This window comes from Gymnoscopelus braueri (assembly GCF_963280865.1).
Source record: "Gymnoscopelus braueri genome assembly, chromosome: 20".
Taxonomy (NCBI): Eukaryota; Metazoa; Chordata; class Actinopteri; order Myctophiformes; family Myctophidae; genus Gymnoscopelus; species Gymnoscopelus braueri.
Window position 1 is genome coordinate 13,565,959 of NC_137622.1, and position 22,911 is coordinate 13,588,869.

Genomic DNA, 22,911 nt, shown 5'->3' on the forward strand with positions numbered 1-22,911 from the left:
GACAAGAAACTCAGGGTTACGGATGTAACCCCGGTTTCTTTAGAATTCGGAGTAACATACTCACCTAACACCCCTGTTTGTGTGCATCTGCATGCAGGAAGCGTGTTAAAGAGGATGAGCCACGTCACGCAAGAGGTTTTATACCTCTTCCGGTCTACCGGACACGTGACATACCCTTCTCAGCCAATGAATGGCCCGGGAGTTTATGGTATGTAGCTCTGCATCAACGCCAGGGGGCGGTGATATCCCATAGTGAGTATGTTACTCCGAATTCTAAAGAAACCGGGGTTACATCCGTAACCCTGAGTTTGTTAGCGCTGATTTTCTCCGTCGTTCAAGCCCATAGATCTAATTTATCAGTAGATGGAGATCTCTGATCCTCTGGCTATACGAGACTACTTGCTCACAGTATATACATTATACTGTTTACCACAAATGCTAAGATATATTATTTAACAGATGCTATAGTTTGATGTTTACCTGGTATGCTTGTTACTTTATAGTACTTAATAGTTGTTATTTGCACTCTATTTACTTGACCATTTACCCTTTACATCATTTGTTGAAAAGGGTTCATGCCATTTACTCCAATCTTGAACTTTATAAGTCAGTCTGTAGAGAACGCCCGCTAAATGCCTACATTCTAAGTGTGTGGACGATAAGAATGAGAAACGGGGTAATTAAGAAGTCATGGTTCTAGTTGAGTCGGCGCCTCATATCATAGACGTTTGGTTGAATTAGGTCCCATAACATCTCCAAAAGGCTCAGAAGTTCATTACGGCATCCTAGAACCATCCCACATTCTGAGGAGCCTCGGTTCTATGCAAAGCCCGTGAGACAGAGGCAGACAGACAGTTTTCATCAGGGTCAGGGTGTGAGCTGGACTGGTGGACCTCTGGCTGACAGACAGACAGACAGACAGACAGACAGACAGAGGCAGACAGACAGTTTTCATCAGGGTCAGGGTGTGACCTCTGATTGCGCCGAGAACGACTGGTTGGTTGGGTTTAGGTTCCTGGAGGATCTTTTCTTCCTTCTGCCTTGACTGGCAGCTTTGAGATCACGGTACTGCACCTGTAGATACATATAATCACAGTTGCTATTTAACCACATGAATCCTAGCATCCCTATTCTTGTGCATGTCATAATAGGCGAACGTTCAGCGGAAATAACAGATCTACAAGCTGACAAGGCATCGTATTGCGCCACGTGGTTAGCTGGTAGATCTGCTATGTTCTGTGAATGTTGCCCATGGAATAGGGATACTAGGGTGCAAGTGGTTAAAGAAATCAGACCCGTGGTTTGTGAAATTGGCTGGTGCACGCAGTCCTACTGTGTGTGTGTGTGTGTGTGTGTGTGTGTGTGTGTGTGTGTGTGTGTGTGTGTGTGTGTGTGTGTGTGTGTGTGTGTGTGTGTGTGTGTGTGTGTGTGTGTGTGTGTGTGTGTGTGTGTGTGTGTGTGTGTGCGTGCGTGCGTGTGTGTGTGTGGTGGTACCTTCTGAACGTCTGAAGGCACACGTGAGAGGAAATCAAAGACCTCATTGTTTTCTATGGCGTAGGGATTCCGCAGTTTCTTGGTGAACTTGTTGACACCTAGAGAGACATATTTGTGAGCACCAGCAGGTTAAAACAGTCTCTGTAGCTGTGAGCGAAACCACTGTTCTCAACGTAGGGTCCGGGGACCACAAGGGGTCCAAATGGACACTTTCTGTAACACTGTACAATCTACATTCCTTTGACAATGTGACAATCACTGAACTAAACTATACTGGAGCGCCCATCTACACTGTAAAATCCTCAGTCCTTATTCAAATCAGAGAGTTACAGTCTGCTAAGGGTCAATTTAGAACCAGGTGGTCCCCGGACCCGACGTTGAGAACCAGTGATTTAAAAGCACTGACAAAAATATTTTTCCTTCCTTATGGGTACTGTCAAAAGCCTACAGAAACAGGTGTAACACTCACCCCATATTAAGACAATGTAGCGAAAAGGGATGAAATATGTAATGATGGTCGCCACCACAAGAGCCAGGAGAGCCAGATTAGACAGGAACGGAACGGACCAGTTGAAGGTGCTGACGAATCAGAACAGAGAGAAAACAGCAAGTTCCATAGGAATGACTTGTTTGACTACAAACGACACATCTACTCATTCTCACATGTTCATTATCTAATAAAAGGCTTTTTATTAGAGAGAGAGAGAGAGAGAGAGAGAGAGAGAGAGAGAGAGAGAGAGAGAGAGTGAGAGAGAGTGAGAGTGACATTGTAGAGAGACAGGCGGTAGGAAAGCTGTGAGGGAGGCAGCATAGGCCTCTACTGTAAACCAATAAAATCTCAAGTCTCAATAAAACAGAAAAGAAAATCCAAAGCACCACTCACTTTCTTTTGAAAAGGAACACAATCTAATAATAATGGGGAACATACTGTATAATGATAATAATTATTATTATGGTTCCTACTTCTTGATCCTCTCTCCAAAGCATGCAATCCCCTCCAGCAGGTTCTGAACAGTGAGCACTGTCTCCTGAACCATGTGGATCTTCTCCATAATGCCTCTCCTTTCTGATTCCTACAACACATACTGTATTAGCACACATAACACACGCTGTCGGATAGAATCCTCATATGTCCAAAACTGTTATTTTTCAGGAAATGGAAAAAAAGAACCTTCGTTCCAATGGATCCAGTGTAGTTATTATTTAGTCACAAACCTTCTCATCGTCATCATCTTCGTCACCCAGCTCCATGTTGTCCTGAAACAACACAAATATGAAGGTTAGCTGGCTAATTGAACCGATTCGGCAAAAATAGCCGATTTTTGGCTTCTGGGTTAAAAAGTTAAAAAGGTTAAAAAGTTTTCAAAATGCCATTCAAAAAATGTCCTAAAACATAGATGTCCTTGTAAGTATAGAAATGTGAAATTGGCTGGTGCACGCAGTCCTACTGTGTGTGTGTGTGTGTGTGTGTGTGTGTGTGTGTGTGTGTGTGTGTGTGTGTGTGTGTGTGTGTGTGTGTGCGTACCCACCGGGTCATGGCTGGCTCGTCCCTTACTGATGCGTACATAGTTCCAGGTGATTAGACCAACGAGGAACAGAGGCAGCATGTAGACCTCCCAGTGCCACACTGTTAACACAAACAACTGAACAAACAATCACAAACACTTTAACATGTTTTCACCGTCATATAATATATGACTTACTATGTCTTCAGTTTATATTTCTATTGGCTTATTTATTTGCTTGTGATAATATGTGAGGGAATAAACTACAGAGCAACATTCTCAGCATAAATTTAACTTAGTGAAGTGGTCCCTTGACCCATTAAGACCTGAGGCTGATTCTACAAATGTCTTCTAAGTCCTAACAGTTTTCTGAAACACTTATGTTTGCTATAATATCAGTGAATCACAAACTTTTTTCATGTCAAGGACCCCTAAAATTATATGTATTTGGTTGCGGACCCCCATCTCAAAATATTTAGTAGGAACCTGCCTACCAGTCGCATCCTCGGTAGGTCATTTCAAACAAGGCTTCACACTTTGTTTATTTTTTTACCAAAGGGCAATGCCTTCTATTTCAGCATGCTAACTTTCCAGGAAGATAACATCTGTAGTTTCTATTAGGGTGGAAGGGGTGAAGTGCTGAGTTGTGCGTCAGAGTTGCACATTGAAAATTGAAAAAGATTTACAAGATCACAATCGTTAGTCTATTCTATTCTATTCTATTCTATTGTGCTCTGTTGTATTGATAAAGTACTCACCAGGAATGCAAGCAGGCTTCTCTGTGTACTTTCCCACTGGAAACAGCTCTTTATGTAGTGCAAGGTGGACATAATGGCTCTGTACAGGGTACGCACTCGCAAAACATTCCTTGCCAGCATCTGAAACATACACATTGAGATGACATGAAACCACATGGGATGGGGAAGAGATCCTCTCCTCACTTCAATGGGACATTTGTTGTTGTTATTTCATTAACAATTATCACAATTATTTATTGCAACACGTCTTCCTGTTTCAAACCTTTTTGGAAAACTTGGGATTGTCTTCTAGGAATCTTTTCTCTTTGGGCTGAAATGTTTTGACACTGGCTCTGACCTGATTTGTGGGGGGGGGGGGGGGTGGAGAAGGAAGAAAGACAAAATTAAAGACATGGACAAAAAGACAGTTATGTTGACATCTTATTGATCTCCTTTGAGATCTATATACTTCGTCGTACAACAAATAGAGGAAATAGCCAAGGCTAGCCAGGGCTATTTTAGAAAATTTAGAAAATTGTGACATTTTGGATGTTTCTTTAGAGATTTTCAAACATTTCTTTTTGCCGATAATGCCCAAAATAGGGAAGCCGGGGGTAATGTGGTTTAGACTTAAAGATGAAATCCAGGACTTCATTTAATGAATTAAACATTATTTTAACCAATCTGTCTCATAAAGGTGCACTCACAGGGTTAGATATAACGTCGAGCTCCAAGGAGATGGTCCCTTTCGTCCAGCCTTCCAAATCTTCTTTTTTGCATGAGTAGGTAATCTCCTGCCGGTTACGGATCTGGAGAGAGGATGGGCTTTTTAGACAGACAGTATTTGTGTGCAATTTCTTTTTTGGAACAGCTGTTTGTGCCAAGTTTAGTGCGGATTGGAGCATCTATTGTATGTGTTAAATAGGTCTATATTCTGATAGTAATCATTGTGCTCTAGAGTGTTTGTTCAGTAACAGGGGTCTCCCTGTCTCTCCAGCTCTTTAGAAAATGCATCTTTCCTGATTGGATGAAATTAGCCTTCCTGATTGGATGAAAATGGCAACCCACTAGAACCCTCCTGGTGTGACTATTCTCATGGCAGAACCCTGAACAGTGTTCGTGCCAAGTTTGGTGCAGATCAGAGCAATGGTGCGCAATGGTAAAGTCCAGATGTTACATTTGTGGCGTCCATGGTTGACCCACCCTCTAGGCAATTTGAATATAAGAAGATACCATTGCATGTTATTGTTGCATGTCGTTGCTGTCGGGCGGAAACCTTGGCAGTCCGATATTGGGCTTGGCATCACAGTTGAAAAAAAAATAATAATAATTAAAATATGTCAAAAATAGCAGATCTTTTATTTTAATTTTTTTCTGAAAAGTAGCAGTTTTGGACATGCAGTACAAGGTTTCTGTCCGACAGCGACGACACAGTCTGTACAGTAAATAGCATACCGACAGCAGAGGAATGGCTACTTTGCCCAGGAAATCTGGTGGTTTGTCTCCATCGTCATCAAAGATGGTGACCTCCAGGACTTCATGCATGTCTTTGACAGGACTGTAAGAGGAGGAGAGAGACAAAGGATGGCAGATAAGTCCACTGGTGGAAAGTACTGCACTTAAGTACAATTTTGAGGTACTTTTACTTTACTTGAGCATTTCCCTTTTTCAAAACGTTATACTTCACTAAATCTCAGAGCCAATATTGTACTTTTTACTCCACTACAATTATTTAAAAAATGTACAGTAACCAGTCACATTGTGACACGGTGTAAGTCCAACAAAATAACAGCACATACTGATAATAGTAATAGAACATTTTTTAACATCACTAACAACAAGGAATAATATAGAAAATATACAACTGACTTTGCAACATTGCTTTACAGCCGTGTTGTGTTGTACATACTGTAGGTTGCTAAAATGTGACCTACTACTTGACCAAAATCACAACAAGATAAAAAATTATAATAAAGAAAATATTGTAACAAATCCCTGGACTTAATCAAGAGTATGCATGCCATTGAGTGTTCTTTTTTGCAATAGAAAGGTATGTTTTGGACACTGACAATGTGAAGACTTTGTTCCACTCTGGGTTCAGGGTCTTATAGGCGATGTGAGTCTGCAGCCGGTCGTTTCCCAGCTGCAACACGCAGTAAGGATCACTCTTTCCTGCGGAAACAAAATGACAAAGTACCTTAAAAATAGGGCTGGGCGATACGACTTCAAATCAGTATCACCATTACTTCAAACTTTTGTTTCGATTACGATTAATGGAATAGGAGGATCTGTAAAATCCTCATTGCTTATTTAAGTCAGAGAGAGTGGACCAAATGGACTCGTAAGGGTCCATTTGGTTCCATACAGTATGTCCACTCTCTGAGTTACAGACCCACAAGGTTCCATTTGGACGCCTGGTGGTCTGGTGGTCTGGTGGTCCCCGGACCCCAAGTTGAGAACCAGTGGTTAAATGCCAGACCGGACCGCACCAATGCAAATAGTCGCAACACCTTGCAACAAAACAGTTTTAAGGCCATTCTACACCAATGCAACTCCTTGCAACTTCCATTGGGGATAATGGTTGCAAGTAGTTGCATGGTGCAAGGAGTTGCAAGTAGTTGCATTGGTGTGGACTGGCGTACTTTTAAACTAAGCGCACAAGATTAAATGTACCATTTAAATCAGCTGCCATCAGGTCAATAGCTCGGATCACTTTGATCTGGAGGAATCCCACGTCACGCATGTTCCTGAAGGACCTCCTCACACTCTGCGAGACAAACACATACACACAGACATTAATGGAGCTCCAGGTGATATTTTCTGTTAACCCATTCAATCCGGGAAAGCAACCGTGTAATTCTTTGCATCACAATCATTTTAACCATTTGTTCATACTTTGGCTATTCAACAATAGCAGATATACAAGCTCATAGCGCGGCACAAAGTGACGCGCTATGAGCTTGTAGATCTGCTATTTCTTTTAAATCTTGAGCATTACTGCAAATCTTTGAATATATATATTATTATTTTTAAGCGAACATTTCAAATTTCAAACTCAAATCTTTGCTTCTGGGGGTCCCTGGAACAAAATATTGTGACATTTTTATAATCAGCCTCGGGTCTTAATGGATTAAAATATGTAATAAGTGTTAAATCAGTGTTAAATGCTCTATGCTGCCATAGCAATCATTGTTATAGATTGTTTGTTCAATAGCAGGGGTCTCCCCGTCTCTCCAGCTCTTTAGTAAACAGAAAGTAGTGACATTGGAAGTGATGAAACAAATAAATGAGCAAACAAAATTGGAACTGGAACACAAGCTGATAGATGAACTTTGTGGGGATCTCTCTCTTGATCAAATGAAATTTGTAACCTTTTTACTAAAAAGTTTTAGTTTTAACCCCCCCAAATCTTACTTACGGCAGCTTTAAAAGATAACATCTGACCTACCGACTCACAGACAAATTCGGTGTACTAACAGCCATACTACAGTGTACTTACATATTTGTCCAACAGGGCTTCTTTCTCGCTTGGCTCGTCCAGGGTTGGGGAACAGAGGTCAGAGATGGAGACGCCACTGCACGCGGTCAGTGTGATCAGGAAGACCAGCTCACCCGGGCCATAACCCAGCTTTGATTTGAACACCTGGGTTTGATTCAACGGGAGTCCGGAGAGGTCCACCTCACACCTACACACACACGCACACACGCGCGCACACGCATGCACACACGCGCGCACACGCACGCGCACACGCACACACACACACACACACACACACACACACACACACACACACACACACACATACATACATACACACAGATGCATATCAGAAAACATGCAACATACAGGCATACACATGTAAAGAATGCAAGGCCGTAAAGCCATTGAAGGCTTATATGCAACCTTAGCTGAATAGTGATTTAACCTCTTCATATACCTCATTAACCAGAGTCCCCCATGGGTATACAGGTATAGTAGGCGCCCTCAATTCTCTTAGCCAAAAATATATAAGGTCACAATGTGTTGCGTTGCGATGTGTTGTGACTTACATTCCGTAGCTTTCATTTTTACGTCCCTCCTTAGAAAACACCTCCATTTCCAATTTAAAGTCTTTGTCGTCTTTAAAGTGGTTGAATTCAACACGCTCTCTCCACTGGGGATTTGCAGTTTTATCATGGTTCTGTGGGGGGAGACAGAGAGGGTCTCAAATGGAATGTTGAGAAGTACTGTAGTAACTATTGCACTCTTCTAAAATAACATTTTCTTTGAATAGATTATATCTCACACAAAACAATCAGAATCAGAATCAACTTTATTGTCGCATCACAGGTTTACATTTGTAAAACAGTGGGATTTTGGTTGAAAACGTATATGGTGTGTTTATCCTCATACCTTGTACTTTATACCACTATTAGAATCAATACCTTTCTCTTACACCTCTAATAGAAGCATAATGGATATGTCCTGCTATATTGTTCTTGTACCATTTTAGAAGTATTATGGATATGCCTGGTACAGTATGTTGCTCGATCTTGTGCCTCTATTAGAAGCATTATGGGTGTGTGCCCTGGTACATTGCTCTTGTGTCTCTATTAGAGGCATTATCGGTGTGTGTGTCCTGGTACCTTACTCTTGTGCCTCTATTAGAAGAATTATGGGTGTGTGCCCTGATACATTGTTCTTGTGTCTCTATTAGAGGCATTATGGGTGTGTGTCCTGGTACCTTACTCTTGTTCCTCTATTAGAAGCATTATGGGTGTGTGTCCTGGTACCTTGCTCTTGTGCCTCTATTAGAGGCATTATCGGTGTGTGTTCTGTTACCTTACTCTTGTGTCTCTATTAGAGGCATTATGGGTGTGTGTCCTGTTACCTTACTCTTGTGTCTCTATTAGAGGCATTATGGGTGTGTGTCCTGGTACCTTACTCTTGTTCCTCTATTAGAAGCATTATGGGTGTGTGTCCTGGTACCTTGCTCTTGTGCCTCTATTAGAAGAATTATGGGTGTGTGTCCTGTTACCTTACTCTTGTGTCTCTATTAGAGGCATTATGTGTGTGTGTCCTGGTACCTTACTCTTGTTCCTCTATTAGAAGCATTATGGGTGTGTGTCCTGGTACCTTGCTCGAGTGCCTCTATTAGAGGCATTATCGGTGTGTGTCCTGTTACCTTACTCTTGTGTCTCTATTAGAGGCATTATGGGTGTGTGTCCTGTTACCTTACTCTTGTTCCTCTATTAGAAGCATTATGGGTGTGTGTCCTGGTACCTTGCTCTTGTGCCTCTATTAGAAGAATTATGGGTGTGTGCCCTGGCCGGTACTGTACCTTGCTCTTGTGCCTCTATTAGAAGAATTATGGGTGTGTGCCCTGGCCGGTACTGTACCTTGCTCTTGTGCCTCTATTAGAAGCATTATGGGTGTGTGTCCTGGCCGGTACTGTACCTTGCTCTTGTGCCTCTGCTCTCCCAGTCTGAAGCTCACAAAGACGTCTCCCTGTCCCTCCACTGGCAAGTTCCGCCCTTCCACCAGGGTGACTCCCACCACACTGCTCCACAACTGGCTCTTTTGCTGTTCTGCCAGACTCCTGGTATTCTGAGAAGTACCAGACTAGAGGAGGAGAGGAGAGGAGAGGAGAGGAGAGGAGAGGAGAGGAGAGGAGAGGAGAGGAGAGGAGAGGAGAGGAGAGGAGAGGAGAGGAGAGGAGAGGAGAGGAGAGGATCATTTGAGATCTAAACTTTAAGAGTTGAAACTGATTGGAATGAAATGGACTCACTGCTACAGTACGTGTGTCATCATCATACATAGTCTGTCATACATACTTGTATGTGTATGTCATACATACTTAGTACGGTGAGTCAGTCTAATCCAGTGGTTACCAACCTGAGGTCCGGGCCTCTCTTGCGGGGTCAAATTCGAAGCTTTTGTCAGATGTAAAAATTAAAAATAAAAAAAGAGGAAAAAGGGGTGGGAGGGGCAAGGAAAAAAGCCTGGGAACCACTGGTCTAATCCAGTGGTTTTCTCACTCAACAGTAAACAAACCAAAATTACTTAGTTTTGACCATTACTGCGTCAAAAGTAATGAAAAAAATATACTATAAAAAATTACAAAACTTATTGTGAAAATATAGCAGATCTACAAGCTCACAACGCCTCACATTGAGAGGCGTTCTGAGCATGTAGATCTGCTATTTCCACAAACAAAAGTCAAACAAAATGTAATGCCTCAACTCCCCAGTTCAAATAAGATTATTTTTGTTGGGGGGGTCGCGGCCTGAAAAGGTTGAGAACCACTGGTCTAATCCACGATGGAAGAACTCCCGGGACATTTACTACCCCGACAGTGATGGCAGATATAAAGTTAATCATGACTTCAGTTATTATACCTTACCCTAAAACTTCTCTTTGGTGTCTGTAGCCATTTCAATGACTGTAGCATGCAGGTTAGGTGTAAAACAGAACAACAGCTTGGTTAGTAGGGCACAGGGAGAAAATACAACAATTGATTGGATAAATAAAACAAATAAAGACCTTCCTTGCATTCTGTCTCTACGGAGGGCAGCTTTGCTGTTGTTCAACGTCTTTCAGGGCAAGTAATTGGCAACATTTAAATGCATTGAGAAGCATATTTATTTAAATCTATGTTTTTAGAGGAGCTTCCCAAGCACTTGCAAAAATAACTCAATTCTAAAGGGAGTGAGTTTGAGTGAGTTTTTTTCTTTTCAATATAAAGACAGATAATCTGTTAATGAACAGAAAGGAGTTGTCTTACCGAGGCACTCATGCCGTCTCCATCTCTGAAAGACAGACGCAAGTCCAACAGAATGACTCCCATGTCCTCTTCTAGACTGTTGACATCCTCTAGGGCTAGAGACAGCTCAGTATCCCTGGAGAAAAAGCATTATTATTATTGCAGTAGTAGCAACTGTGTGTGTGTGTGTGCGTGTGTGCGTGCGTGCGTGCGTGCGTGCGTGCGTGCGTGCTTGCGTGTGCGTGCTTGCGTGTGCGTGCTTGCGTGTGCGTGCTTGCGTACGCGTGCGTAAAATCCTTAGTGTTAATGTAACTCTGAGGAGTGTACATTTGGTTCCATTTTGTACTATCTGTTACATAACAGCACAGAAATAGTGATATGGTTGGGGGGAAATAAATATCCTTTAAAAACTGAAGTGAAACGTGTAGGTCATTTGAGATTTATAAACACTGTAACATTTATTTGACTCTTGAGAGTTAAATGAACAGTCCAGATTTAGCTGTGAATGAATAAAAAGAGAGGGTGTGGACGGGTGCATGGGACAGAAATGTTAGTGACACTGAGGTCATTGCAACGACTTACTTGTCTATCTCCAGCTCACTCAGTACGACTCTACTGGACCCCATGAAGTCATCTGAAGTTATATCACGGTCATACACCTGTATTGATAACAACCATTGATTGATTGATTGAATACTTTATTGGCAGTTTGCAAAAAAAAAGCACAGGACAGTACAGTTCAATACAAGGTCTGCTAAGAGGATTTTAAACCCAAGAAAGCCTATGGCTTTTTTCTATTGGGGTCCTTTGTACTCAATTTGTGGAAGATTCACCAGAATAATCAATCTAGTTAAAGGGATATATCACTTTCAAACGTGTTTGGGGTCTACTCAAACTTTTGTGAGCTGCTTGATTCAGTATTTAGATATTTGATATATTTGACACGCCCGCTTCCAATACAAACCCATTGTAACTTCAAACTCCATTTTAACCATGATAGATTCCTCGAAAACACTGTCCTTGGTTCTGGTGACTTTTAAAAATAAATAAATGAATAAAGTAATTGAAAAAACACGGCCCCTCACGCATTAGAAGGACAATATCAGTCACCAGAACCAAGGTATCAGTAGGTGGAGTGATTGACTGGCTACATGAGACTAGAACCACTTTATGTGAGCAGTCGCTGACCAAGCTCACCTTGATGTGGATGTTCTTGTTCAGATCACTGACAGGCAGACAGAAGGACTCACTCCAGGTGGGGTTGAGGCTTTTATAAACCACTTTGCTCTTGTAAAATGTCTTGCCATCTAGTTTGAACTTCACATAAGGGTCGCTGGTCCCTGAGAATAGAAACAGTAGAATTTGACAGTATTATTATTTATTTTTATATTTACATTTACATTCATCAGAAGCCCTTGTTCAGAATAACTTAATTTGAGTGACAGGAGTTTGTGTCTTGCTCAAGGACACTTCAGCAGAATCCATGGATGTTGTTGGGGTCAAACCTGTGACCTTCCATTTATCAATTAAAATGATGTGAGTAGATGTGAGTAGTAGACTATGAATGAGATCAAATTGACTTCTAGGTTTAGCAATTCAGCTCATTCACCACTAGATGGAAGCCTAGTATTTTGGGTGGATATGAAATCTATCTTCCAAATGTGTAACTTTTAACTGTGACTACAATTTATCAAAATAGTTTCTTATTTGCACAAAACTTTTTCTGACCATTTCTTTTGAAAAAAAAAAGACTAAAACTTTAAAAAGAATAAAAAAGTAAGACTAAGCCGTTCACAAAATATTAACTAAACATATCCACTTTAAAAATGAATTAATGGGTTTGAATCTCATGCAAGCTTGTGGATCAGCTATTTTAGCTACATTCAATTTGGGGGTCCTCGACATGAAAATGTGCAAGAACCGCTGCTGTACAGTATATACATAGTTATATCACGGTCATACACCTGTATTGATAACAACCATTGATTGATTGATTGAATAATTTTTTTTACAGTTTGCCAAAAAAAAAGCATAGGAAAGTACTCCCGTGGATGTTGTTGGGGTCAAACCTGTGACCTTCCATTTATCAATTAAAATGATGTGAGTAGATGTGAGTAGTAGACTATGAATGAGATAAAATTGACTTCTAGGTTTAGCAATTCAGCTCATTCACCACTAGATGGAAGCCTAGTATTTTGGGTGGATATGAAATCTATCTTCCAAATGTGTAACTTTTAACTGTGACTACAATTTATCAAAATAGTTTCTTATTTGCACAAAACTTTTTCTGACCATTTCTTTTGAAAAAAAAGACTAAAACTTTAAAAAGAATAAACAAGTAAGACTAAGCCGTTCACAAAATATTAACTAAACATATCCACTTTAAAAATGAATTAATGGGTTTGAATCTCATGCAAGCTTGTGGATCAGCTATTTTAGCTACATTCAATTTGGGGGTCCTCGACATGAAAATGTGCAAGAACCGCTGCTGTACAGTATATACAGTAGTTCCAAACATCTAATCCTCATAATGGCCGTTGATTAAGCACATGAACCACTTGATTGCATCATGGTGAAATCATATGAGTCATGACTCTCTCTTTCAACAGGTCTGGGACTTGTAAATGAAATGAAAAGTATTAACTAGAGCTTATGATGAAATAAAAGCTATATTGGATCAATTGGAACACAGGTTCCTTTTTTTCCATTTCCTGAAAAGTAACGGTTTTGGACATACAGTACAAGGTTTGTGCCCGACAGCGTCGATATGGAGGGCTGGGGGTGAGGTGAGGTCACACACTGAAATGCGGAGCATTAATTTAACTCTGAGAGAGTACAAACTTTCACCAAGAACTACCGCACTCTCAAGAGTGAAATGAACCCTCAGGACGTTAGATGCTGGGTGTGCCTCCTCAGACAGGTTGGGATCTGCTGATGGAATGGAATGCCGCTCAGACAGGGGTGGAAGTGTTTAGCTCCACCCTGACTGTGATTGTGTCTGTGTGTGTGTGTGTGTGTGTGTGTGTGTGTGTGTGTGTGTGTGTGTGTGTGTGTGTGTGTGTGTGTGTGTGTGTGTGTGTGTGTGTGTGTGTGTGTGTGTGTGTGTGTGTGTGTGTGTGTGTGTGTGTGTGTGTGTGTGTGTGGATCATCACCATACATCACCTTTTTTTTTTATAGCGGAAATAGAAGATCTACAAGGTCAAACGTGTCACGTTGCAAGTTGCACCACACTGTGAGCTTGTAGAGTGGCTATTATCGCTACTCTTGCCTGTAACTCTTGTACGACGAAGTATGGCATTCATTTATGGGGGGAAGGGGGGGGGGGGGGGGGTTCTGCCCAACATTAGTGCAAGTAAACACTGTGAGCAAATCTACAAGGGTATATTTACGGACTGAATGAGCTTTTGTTTTGTTTTGTTGTCCTTGTCCTTGTTCGGGGCTCTGACAGCTCCAGGGCTAAAACTCTTGCTGAGCCTTGAGCCCAGCAGGGCTTTGAGACACCGCAGGCACATCCACACAAACCGTCCGTACAGCTGTACACTACAGCAGTGCTTCTCAAACCTTTTTCATTTCGGGTCCATTTGTACACGGTCGGAGTTGTAGACCTGTTAAAAGGCCAGACCACACCAATGCAACAAGTCGCAACTTCTTGCAACAAAACAGTTTTAAGGCCAGTCCACTGCACACCAATGCAACTCCTTGCAACTGCCATTGGGGATAATGGTTGCAAGTAGTTGCATGTTGCAAGGAGTTGCATTCATTGGTGTGGACTAGCCTTTTAAGGGTACATTTGGTTCCTAACTATCAATATTTTAGCTGGGGACCCCTGGAACCCCCCCGAGCACCCCTGGGGGTCCCCAGACCCCGAACCACTGCACTACAGAACCAAGACACATGCCTGTTAAGGATAACTGTTGAGAGACTCACTTACTTGTCTTGAATATACTCTGTGTGTCTTGTATATACTGTGTGTGTGTGTGTGTGTGTGTGTGTGTGTGTGTGTGTGTGTGTGTGTGTGTGTGTGTGTGTGTGTGTGTGTGTGTGTGTGTGTGTGTGTGTGTGTGTGTGTGTGTGTGTGTGTGTGTGTGTGTAGCCACAGTCTGTCACAGTTTGCAGGTGTTAACTTGCTCAAGATGCCATCCATCTCTCATTAGCATTTTTTTCCAGAAAGACCAGAAAACAGCATAAGCTGTTTGGAAATATGTCACATTTAGGGCTGCAACTATCGATATATATATTTTTTTTGATTACTTTTGCGGTTAATTGAATAGAGTACAGAAGTCCTGACGTCACTCGTTCATCTCCTGGTTCGTAAATTAATTTCTCTATGGAGAATAACATTGGGTCATCTTAGAATCGTCTCATATAAGAATTGTGGTCCAAAAATAAACAAACTGTCTCTGCGATATTGTCAGGGAGGAGGTTCTGTATCGTTTATGATAGTCAGTCACTTATATTTGATACAGTCTGTTTCTGGCGAAAATTTAACTAATTCGGCGGAAGTGACATTATCGTTTTCTCACCGTCAGTTCATGCTTCATATCCATAAGACTCAAACCGCCGGGATCATTTGTTTATTTTTGGAACAGTTCTTATTTGACACGATATTAAACACGTCTATGGGAATTCAGAACGGGGGTGGAAAACCGCGAACCAGGTAGGATGTGTAAATTACGTCAGACTTCTGTGCTCTATAATTGAGAAGCAGGATTTTCTTGTTTTTTATACTCATATAAATCAGTTGATCTCAGTGTTGCACAAAAATAGCATTTTTTTGGCAAGTAAAAAGATATTTGCCCGATGGACAAGTGCTATTGAGACCTTAGTGTCAACCCCTGTATATTAATAGTAGTGACAGCAGTAGTCATAGCAGTATTATTGTAAGACTGATTTATACTTAGTTGCTTGCGGGTGTCAGGCACCTTAAATAGCCAATCTACAACAGTAAGGACCCCCTTACCACAGCGGTCTCTGATGACAAGATTTCTGCCTTCCTTCAAGGTGATGTTGAGGAGGTAGGACCTGGGAGTGTCCTTCACTTCCTCCTTCTTCGACACGCTCAGAGTCTCTCCTCCCGTTTCACACTGTAAAAGTAACACATTAACTAATAAGTAGATAGATCTATTGCAGTGGTTTTCAAACATTTTCAGGTCAAGGACCCCCGAATCGATATGTATGACAACCATTATTAAATTAAATGATATACTGCAGGTCACCGTTATAGCATAATTACAGGTAGTCCATGGGGAAATGGGTTGCATGCTGTGCCGTGCACTGAAAACTGAATGTGTCGCAGCGAAAATAATATTAATTTAAAAGTGTTGTGGCATAAGTGTTGTTTAGTGTTATGACATAGTATAGTGTAACAAGCCAGCCGTCACATTGCATCTACTGTATCAGGGTTCATTTTGAAGAACCTTGAAATGGGGAATCATTTTGAAAGGTTTCAGAATTATCCAAACTGGGAATGACATAGATACCAATCCATATGCAAGTAAATAATTTAGCATTCTAATCTACCTCATCTTCTGTAGTTGACAATACAGTAGGCCTACAGTAGGTAATCTCACTATCACTGCTGTCCCAGATAGATACTGTGAAACACTGTGCACTTTGTGGCTCATGAAGCTTCATTATGTTTTGAATTCTCAACTTGTAAATACTAGAGGCTGCTAAAGGCTCATTACTAGAACATTTTACACACTATTTCACTCAAGTGAAAAAAGTGAATTGTGGCAAAATTACTGCACTGCGTGCACAGTTTAGTTCGGTTATTGTTTTTATTTTTTCTGTTTCCAAATAATTAATCCAAACCAGGAACTAATAAATCAACTAGGATCATGGATCAACAAAGGTGACATGATTCCAACACAGCACTCCCACAAGGTAAGTAAAGTAACAAAGTAAGCGCACCTGCACAGCCCTACTACGGCAAACAACTTTTAATGGGTGTTCAAAGATAACAGGCTATGACTACTGGGAAATTATTTCCTTTAGCAACATAAACACTATGATGTAATTTTTCTCAGTTTCAGCACTTCCATAGTCTCGCGTAGCCAGACAACTATTCCACAATCTCAGAATGCTATATAGAGTCTGGAACTACACCTCCCGAAATCCGAGGCAGGAACCCAGGAAGCTGTCATCTGTTTGTCATTTCCGTTCACAAAGACATATTTTAAAATATCTTTACATTTAATTTTTTGTATTTCCATTTCTGGGATATATATAGCAGGGAGCTATATATGCTTAGATGATTTTTATTTATATAAGGATACATTTACGTGACTGAAAAGACGAAACGAAAGTGGTGCTTCACATCCGCTTTATCGCTTGATCATTTTCAGAGCTTCCGTGCTCCAGACTGTACGACGGAAGCTAATTAAACCTTAAAGTTACTGGGTCACTTCTGCTTTTTAACAGTATTATATAGGTTCATTATATAAGTTAATAGTTAGCCGTACAGAATACAGAATATGACAAACTTCAACAGAGACAACTAGTGAACACAGTAGATCTTCGGGTCTGAAAGGTTGAACCCGACAAGGCCCAAGCCAGACACATTTATAACAAAGACCAACCTGGAACAACCTTTTATCAAGTCCAAAGTCCATGCCAGCCCGATATTTTTCTAAACAGCGGTAGCAGTCTTTTTACTCCTGATTAAATACTGCATTGTATGTAAGTTTGGTTATTCGTCAAGAGTCATTCTACCTTTTTTCCGACGAGCAATATTACATTAGTACATGCTCATTCTGTTTTTCAGAGCGACAGTCGGCAGTTCTCAGATTGAATTAACTAATTAATTCTACAAGAATTTCATTCATTCACACTGCTATGATGTGCCGAGGTGTGCTGCTAGTAGTGATATCTGAACTGCATTTACTCTGTCAAAAGCCACGATATTGACATGAACTTTATCCTGTTGGATTAATCCAACATATGTCGCTGGTCGCCATTAAATCTATAATCAAGGGGGAAATGATCGCTTTGTTTTCCAGATTTAAACTCCAAGTAAGTTTAATTTTAGTTTTTTAAACAAAAGGCTTTGATCTGAAACCTTATTTGATAAAGTGACATCTACTACAGTGGTTCTCAATCATTTTGCCTGGCGACCCCCCAAAGAGACTTGGCCAATTCTCACGACCCCCTCCTTCACGACTCTGTGATCTAACAACATATTCGCACTGATCTAACATACATGTACACGCATTCAGACGCCTATAATAGGCTAAATAAAAGAGCAAAAACAACTATATAAGGGTTATGGCTTTTAATATACGGTAGGTACATTTTCTAGAAGTAATATTACGACTTACTCTGATATCCACCGTCCCCAGGACTGTTGATGGCCCCTGTTCCATGTTGTATCGACAGAGTAAAATATGTTTCCTTACATAGATTAACTTTTTGCTGCTGTTATATGAAAGTTCATTAAACTTTGATAGAGCTACTTATGTTAATGGGGTAAAAGGGAGGAGTCTTGCCTGCTGTGCAGAGACAGCATAATCAGTCTGCCCAGATGCACACAGGCATGAACACACACACACACACACACACACACACACACACACACACACACACACACACACACACACACACACACACACACACACACACACACACACACACACACACACACACACACACACACACACACACACACACACACACACAAACTTCCATGCTCGCTCGCTCTCTTCCTCCTTTTGCCTACTAATTAAATATTCTTGATTGTGCTTCTAGTGAAATATTTACAGACTTTAAATAAACATTATTCATTTTAAATTCATTTACATTTTTGGAGCACATTCAGAAACGCACACACACACACACACACACACACACACACACACACACACACACACGCACACGCACACGCACACGCACACACACACACACACACACACACACACACACACACACACCACACACACAAACACACACACACACACACACCTTCCCAGCATCCCCGCCTCAACTGCAAATAGCTGTCAGTGTGGGTGTTATCTTGATAAAGATGTACAGTTTTGAGTTACAAATATGAGGAACTTTTGAAAAAAGTCTAATGATGTCTTCCTCTTTCGATCTCTCTAGCATGATTTGGCTAAACCGTTGTTCAGAAAAAGTGCTGTTTGGAAATATGTCACATTTGAGGCAAATTAACAAGAAAAGACTGCTACTTTAGCATAATGCACTACTTTGAACCAGGAGAATAATGATGATGATGATAATAGGGCAGCTCCCTTACATTTTGGTTGATCAAGCCCCGACTTACGTCCCAGTAGCTACCCACGGTCAGTCCTCTTAGGGAAAGACAGGGCCACTCAATCCGCTTCTCCGGAACTACTCTGCCGGGACTGGGGAGAGGAGAGGCTCTGGCACGTGGAGGGACTAGGCTCTGTGGGTGGTCTCACCAGGTCCAGGACCTGAGTGTTGCACCAGACTCCCCCCGTTCCAAACATTTCCTTCCGGCGTGATGGTTTCTTGGGCCGTGGTGGTACTGCACGCTCCACTTGCGGCTTTCTTGAATGGCCCTCCTAAAGGCCTCACCGTGGATTTGTTGGGCTTCGCGGAAGACACAGGCTGGGGCGCTAACCCATACTGCTCCCGGATGCCGTCTACATTCCGGCTGTCAACCGTCTCTCCAGTGGTCACCAAACTATTCTTGGTTGTCACGTAGTCTATTCCTATGAGCCACTATAAATAGAATAACTATAAAGAAAACTATTACAATAATTATTTCAGTCATGATTTTTAGACTATATCAGAAGCTCCTAGTTAGCTTTTCCCTTTATTCAAAATCCAGTTTTCTACGACTACATTTGTACTGTAATTGGGGGTATTGGGATGATTCTGGGTCAAAGTCAGTAACGTAACATGAATCCATAAACCTATTAAACACTAAACGTACTTTATACTTCAATGATCGGGGTCTTGACTTGTTCCCCTACTTTTTCCCATCTCTTAACTGAAAATAGCCGATCTACAAGCTCACTTCGAGTCACAATGTGGTTAAAGAAGTCACAGTGGTCATGTCTCAGTAGATGAGTCCAAGTCAAGCCAGAAGTCCAGATTTCCGTGATTTAAGTCCAACTTACTTCAAAGTAAATCTTAAAATATATTTTTTTAGGTTATTTTTTAAAACAAGATGACAATATATCCTTTGAAATTCCCAGGGTAATAAGCACTCATGAGAGCTAAGCTAAATAATCAAATGCTGGTGTAACCAAGGATATTCAATGCCTCCAGGAAAGATTTACAAACAAGAACGTTTTTACTGTAGGTCAATGTTGGCTTTAACATTTCCCCTATTTTATTTATAATGCGTAGCCTGCGAGCTAGTTGTTCAGACAGATACACTTGAGGTTTACACACATGTGCACCACTATGTGAGCGATGTGTGACATATCAAGCAGCTAACCAATTTGGTGTCTATTCAAAGCAATAGGAGACTTTGGTAGAGGTTTGCATTGTGTAGTTCATGATCTAAGATATATAGATATATAGATATATAGACATATATCTTCTGACAGTTAAATTATCTACATACTGTAGATGCTGATTTTGTATTGCTCTCCCTCTTAATTGTGGGTGTGTACTGTAGGTGCTTTGGACTCACAAACTGACTTTAACAAATGTAGGCCAATTTACAATCTACAGTCTAAAAAGGCCAGACCGCACCAATGCAACTAGTCACAACACCTTGCAACAAAGAAGTTTTAAGGCTAGTCCACACCAATGCAACTCCTTGCAACTGCCATTGGTGATAATGGTTGCAAAGTCGTTGCATGTTGCAAGAAGTTGCAAGGAGTTGCATTAGTGTGGACTTAACTTCACATAATAGCATGTATTAATTAATTAATTAAGGATGAATAGTGGTTCTAAATGACAGGATCATAAGAGAAGTAGCATTTCTGAGTCCTAACCCTAAACTTATAATGCAACTTAATTTGGGTGCAACAATTAATCAAATTAATTGATTACATCTTTAGAAAAAAATGCTAACATTTCAAAACATGAAAAATACGCTTCTCGATTATTCAATGAATCGATAGAATAATTGCTTAGAAAATACTGGATAGTTGCAGCACTAATTTACAGTGATGAACAGGTGTTCTCTCTTAGATACACATTCATGGTAACGTGACACCAGTGGCTCTATCAAAACTCTAATGGAGATAAATGGATGGAATTTATATAGAGAAATAAACATACTGCTCTCCACATTGTACCAAATACAATTGGCTATTGACAAAGGATGCTACTGCAAATATTTATCTTTGATAATAGCCCATGCTTAGACTGACTCACTGGCTTGCTGGGAGATTATCATTACTGTTGCCTTATAGTGACTGATTAACCTAGGTGTCTCATACACTGTGTAGTATGGCTTTCAATTGCAAGAATATCCAGCTACTGTAAGTGCAATGCTAGATGCCTTGTAAGTAGGTGAACATTCTTGAAAACTGTATTTAAACCAGAGGCCTTCTAAATCCTAACAGTTTTCTCAACTGGACCGGCTGTCCTAGGATCAAATCCCTCCCTATATCTCATCTCCATTGACTCCCTGTCTGCTCTCCTACTGTCTGTCTGCCCCACAGGCCTTCTCAGCTTTCCTATTGTCTGTTTCATAAAGACAAAATACAAAAAAAGGAGAAAACGGACACGAGCGTACATGCACCACCACACTAGGTAAATACTTTAGATTCAGCAAGAGCCAACAACGTGGTGGTGTGACTGGATGGTCTCACCCCTAAGCTTACCCCTAACGCTTTTGTGACACGTTTTGAGCTTTTATTTTTAATTCATGGTTTTATCTATTTATGTATTTATTTTTATTCATGAAAATCTATTGAAATAATATATTACTACCCATGCAAATGGTTGTATGACCCAAGAATGGGCCCCGGCCCATTATTTGGGAAACGCAGGTTAGGCCAACACAATAGACCTTTGACCAAACCCAAACTCAGCGCTATGCACATGCAGAGCCGATCAGACACACAGTCTAATTGAAAAGGATGCGACCTTTGACAGCTGTATTACTGGATGACCCTGTTTTTTTGTTCTAAAGTTAAGATTTTGATCCCTGTGGGGACGTCAGGCGTCGTAGCAGCAACAGCAGTAAGCATGAAACACTGGATAAGGTACAGGTAAGAGTAGAGAGGTAAGAATAAAGATGAATTAAAATGAAATAAATGAGCTTATTCTACCTCTTAAAATGTTAATGTCACGCACACACGCACGCGCACACACACACACACACACACACACACACACACACACACACACACACACACACACACACACGCACACGCACACGCACACACACACACACACACACACACACACCCATCCAAACTCAGCAAACAGCCATAAGTAAACAAAGTTAACACTGTACATTTTAACGGCAAGAACATGCAATGTTTTGAATGTATAAAACATCAACATACATGACAAGGCCTCCTCCTCCTTACCTGTGATGTGTGATGGGACACCTCCATGTTGGGAGGGTCTCTGCTGGACGGGACCTCCTGCTGCGCCTCCGTGCCGGTGCTGTAGCTGTGCCACTTGTCCCCGTCGTCCTCCTCCTCCTGCTCCTCCTCGGCATAAAACTCCTCCATCTGCTCCTCACCGCCGCTGCTGCAAGCTGACTCCTGGGAGGAGGAGCCACCGTCTGCACTGTCCACATGGCTGTGTGGCTTCCTTCTAGGAGCACAAACAGTTCATCCAATTAACCCATTAAGACCTGAGGTCGATTCTACAAACGCCTTCGAAATCAGCAGTTGTCACACTTACACTTTCAAGATTTTTCAAAAATGTAAAGAAATAGCAGTTGTACAAGCTCACAGTGTGGCACTAAGTGACGAGCCGTGAGCTTGTATATCTGCTATGTTTGAATAGCCAACGCTAAAATCTAAAATGACATGGATGATGTCCCGGTTTTAATGGGTTAATCCATTTATTGGTTATTTAAAAAAACATTGATTTTAATTAAATTATTGATTTTAATAAAATAATTGATTTTGGGTGAAGAATTTTAAACATATTTATTTATTTTCAAAAGTAACAAAAATTGCCTAAAAGCTCAGCATTTTTAAAGTGGTTAATCAGACAATGAACTTCACAGTAATTGATAATAAAGAAAAAAATGCAAAAATATGCTTCAAGATTATTTGATTAATAAAAAAGAGTAATTGATAGAGTAAACGCTAAGGAAATAACGGCTAGTTGCAGGCCTACCTCCTTCCATCTCCAGAGGCACCCAGGTTGCTGTCGCTGCTGCCGTGCCCCAGATGAGGCCTGCTGAGCGGGGATGCAGTGGTGGTGATGTGTGCCTGAGACAAGGTTATTATTGTTAACTAACGAAATACTGAAAAACAAGGCTTCACAAAGAAACGTTAACTACCTGAAACTGTATTGTGTGTT

General features: G+C 41.1%; 1 protein-coding gene across 4 annotated transcripts in view; it reads right to left on the minus strand.

Annotated features, from left to right (window-relative positions):
* Positions 1–307: 307 nt before the first annotated feature.
* mctp2b (multiple C2 domains, transmembrane 2b) overlaps positions 308–22,911 on the minus strand; it is a 32,636-nt gene continuing 10,032 nt past the window's right edge. The window contains exons 3-25 of one of the 4 annotated variants that reach the window (XM_080416213.1): positions 22,726–22,820; positions 21,960–22,191; positions 15,440–15,563; positions 11,677–11,819; positions 11,062–11,138; positions 10,501–10,615; positions 10,120–10,158; positions 9,174–9,338; positions 7,787–7,917; positions 7,236–7,422; positions 6,410–6,503; positions 5,806–5,908; positions 5,192–5,294; positions 4,444–4,545; positions 4,020–4,094; positions 3,758–3,877; positions 3,024–3,137; positions 2,710–2,751; positions 2,458–2,567; positions 1,964–2,073; positions 1,495–1,592; positions 973–1,074; positions 308–879 (exon numbers count right to left, since the gene is read on the minus strand). In XM_080416213.1, coding sequence (XP_080272339.1) covers positions 868–879; positions 973–1,074; positions 1,495–1,592; positions 1,964–2,073; positions 2,458–2,567; positions 2,710–2,751; positions 3,024–3,137; positions 3,758–3,877; positions 4,020–4,094; positions 4,444–4,545; positions 5,192–5,294; positions 5,806–5,908; positions 6,410–6,503; positions 7,236–7,422; positions 7,787–7,917; positions 9,174–9,338; positions 10,120–10,158; positions 10,501–10,615; positions 11,062–11,138; positions 11,677–11,819; positions 15,440–15,563; positions 21,960–22,191; positions 22,726–22,820 — 2,493 coding nt within the window. In that variant the 3' untranslated portion in view covers positions 308–867. Of the gene's footprint in view, positions 1,075–1,494; positions 1,593–1,963; positions 2,074–2,457; positions 2,568–2,709; positions 2,752–3,023; positions 3,138–3,757; positions 3,878–4,019; positions 4,095–4,443; positions 4,546–5,191; positions 5,295–5,805; positions 5,909–6,409; positions 6,504–7,235; positions 7,423–7,786; positions 7,918–9,173; positions 9,339–10,119; positions 10,159–10,500; positions 10,616–11,061; positions 11,139–11,676; positions 11,820–15,439; positions 15,564–21,959; positions 22,192–22,725; positions 22,821–22,911 lie in introns of all 4 variants that reach the window. The other 3 variants (XM_080416214.1, XM_080416212.1, XM_080416215.1) reach the window with 3 other exon arrangements.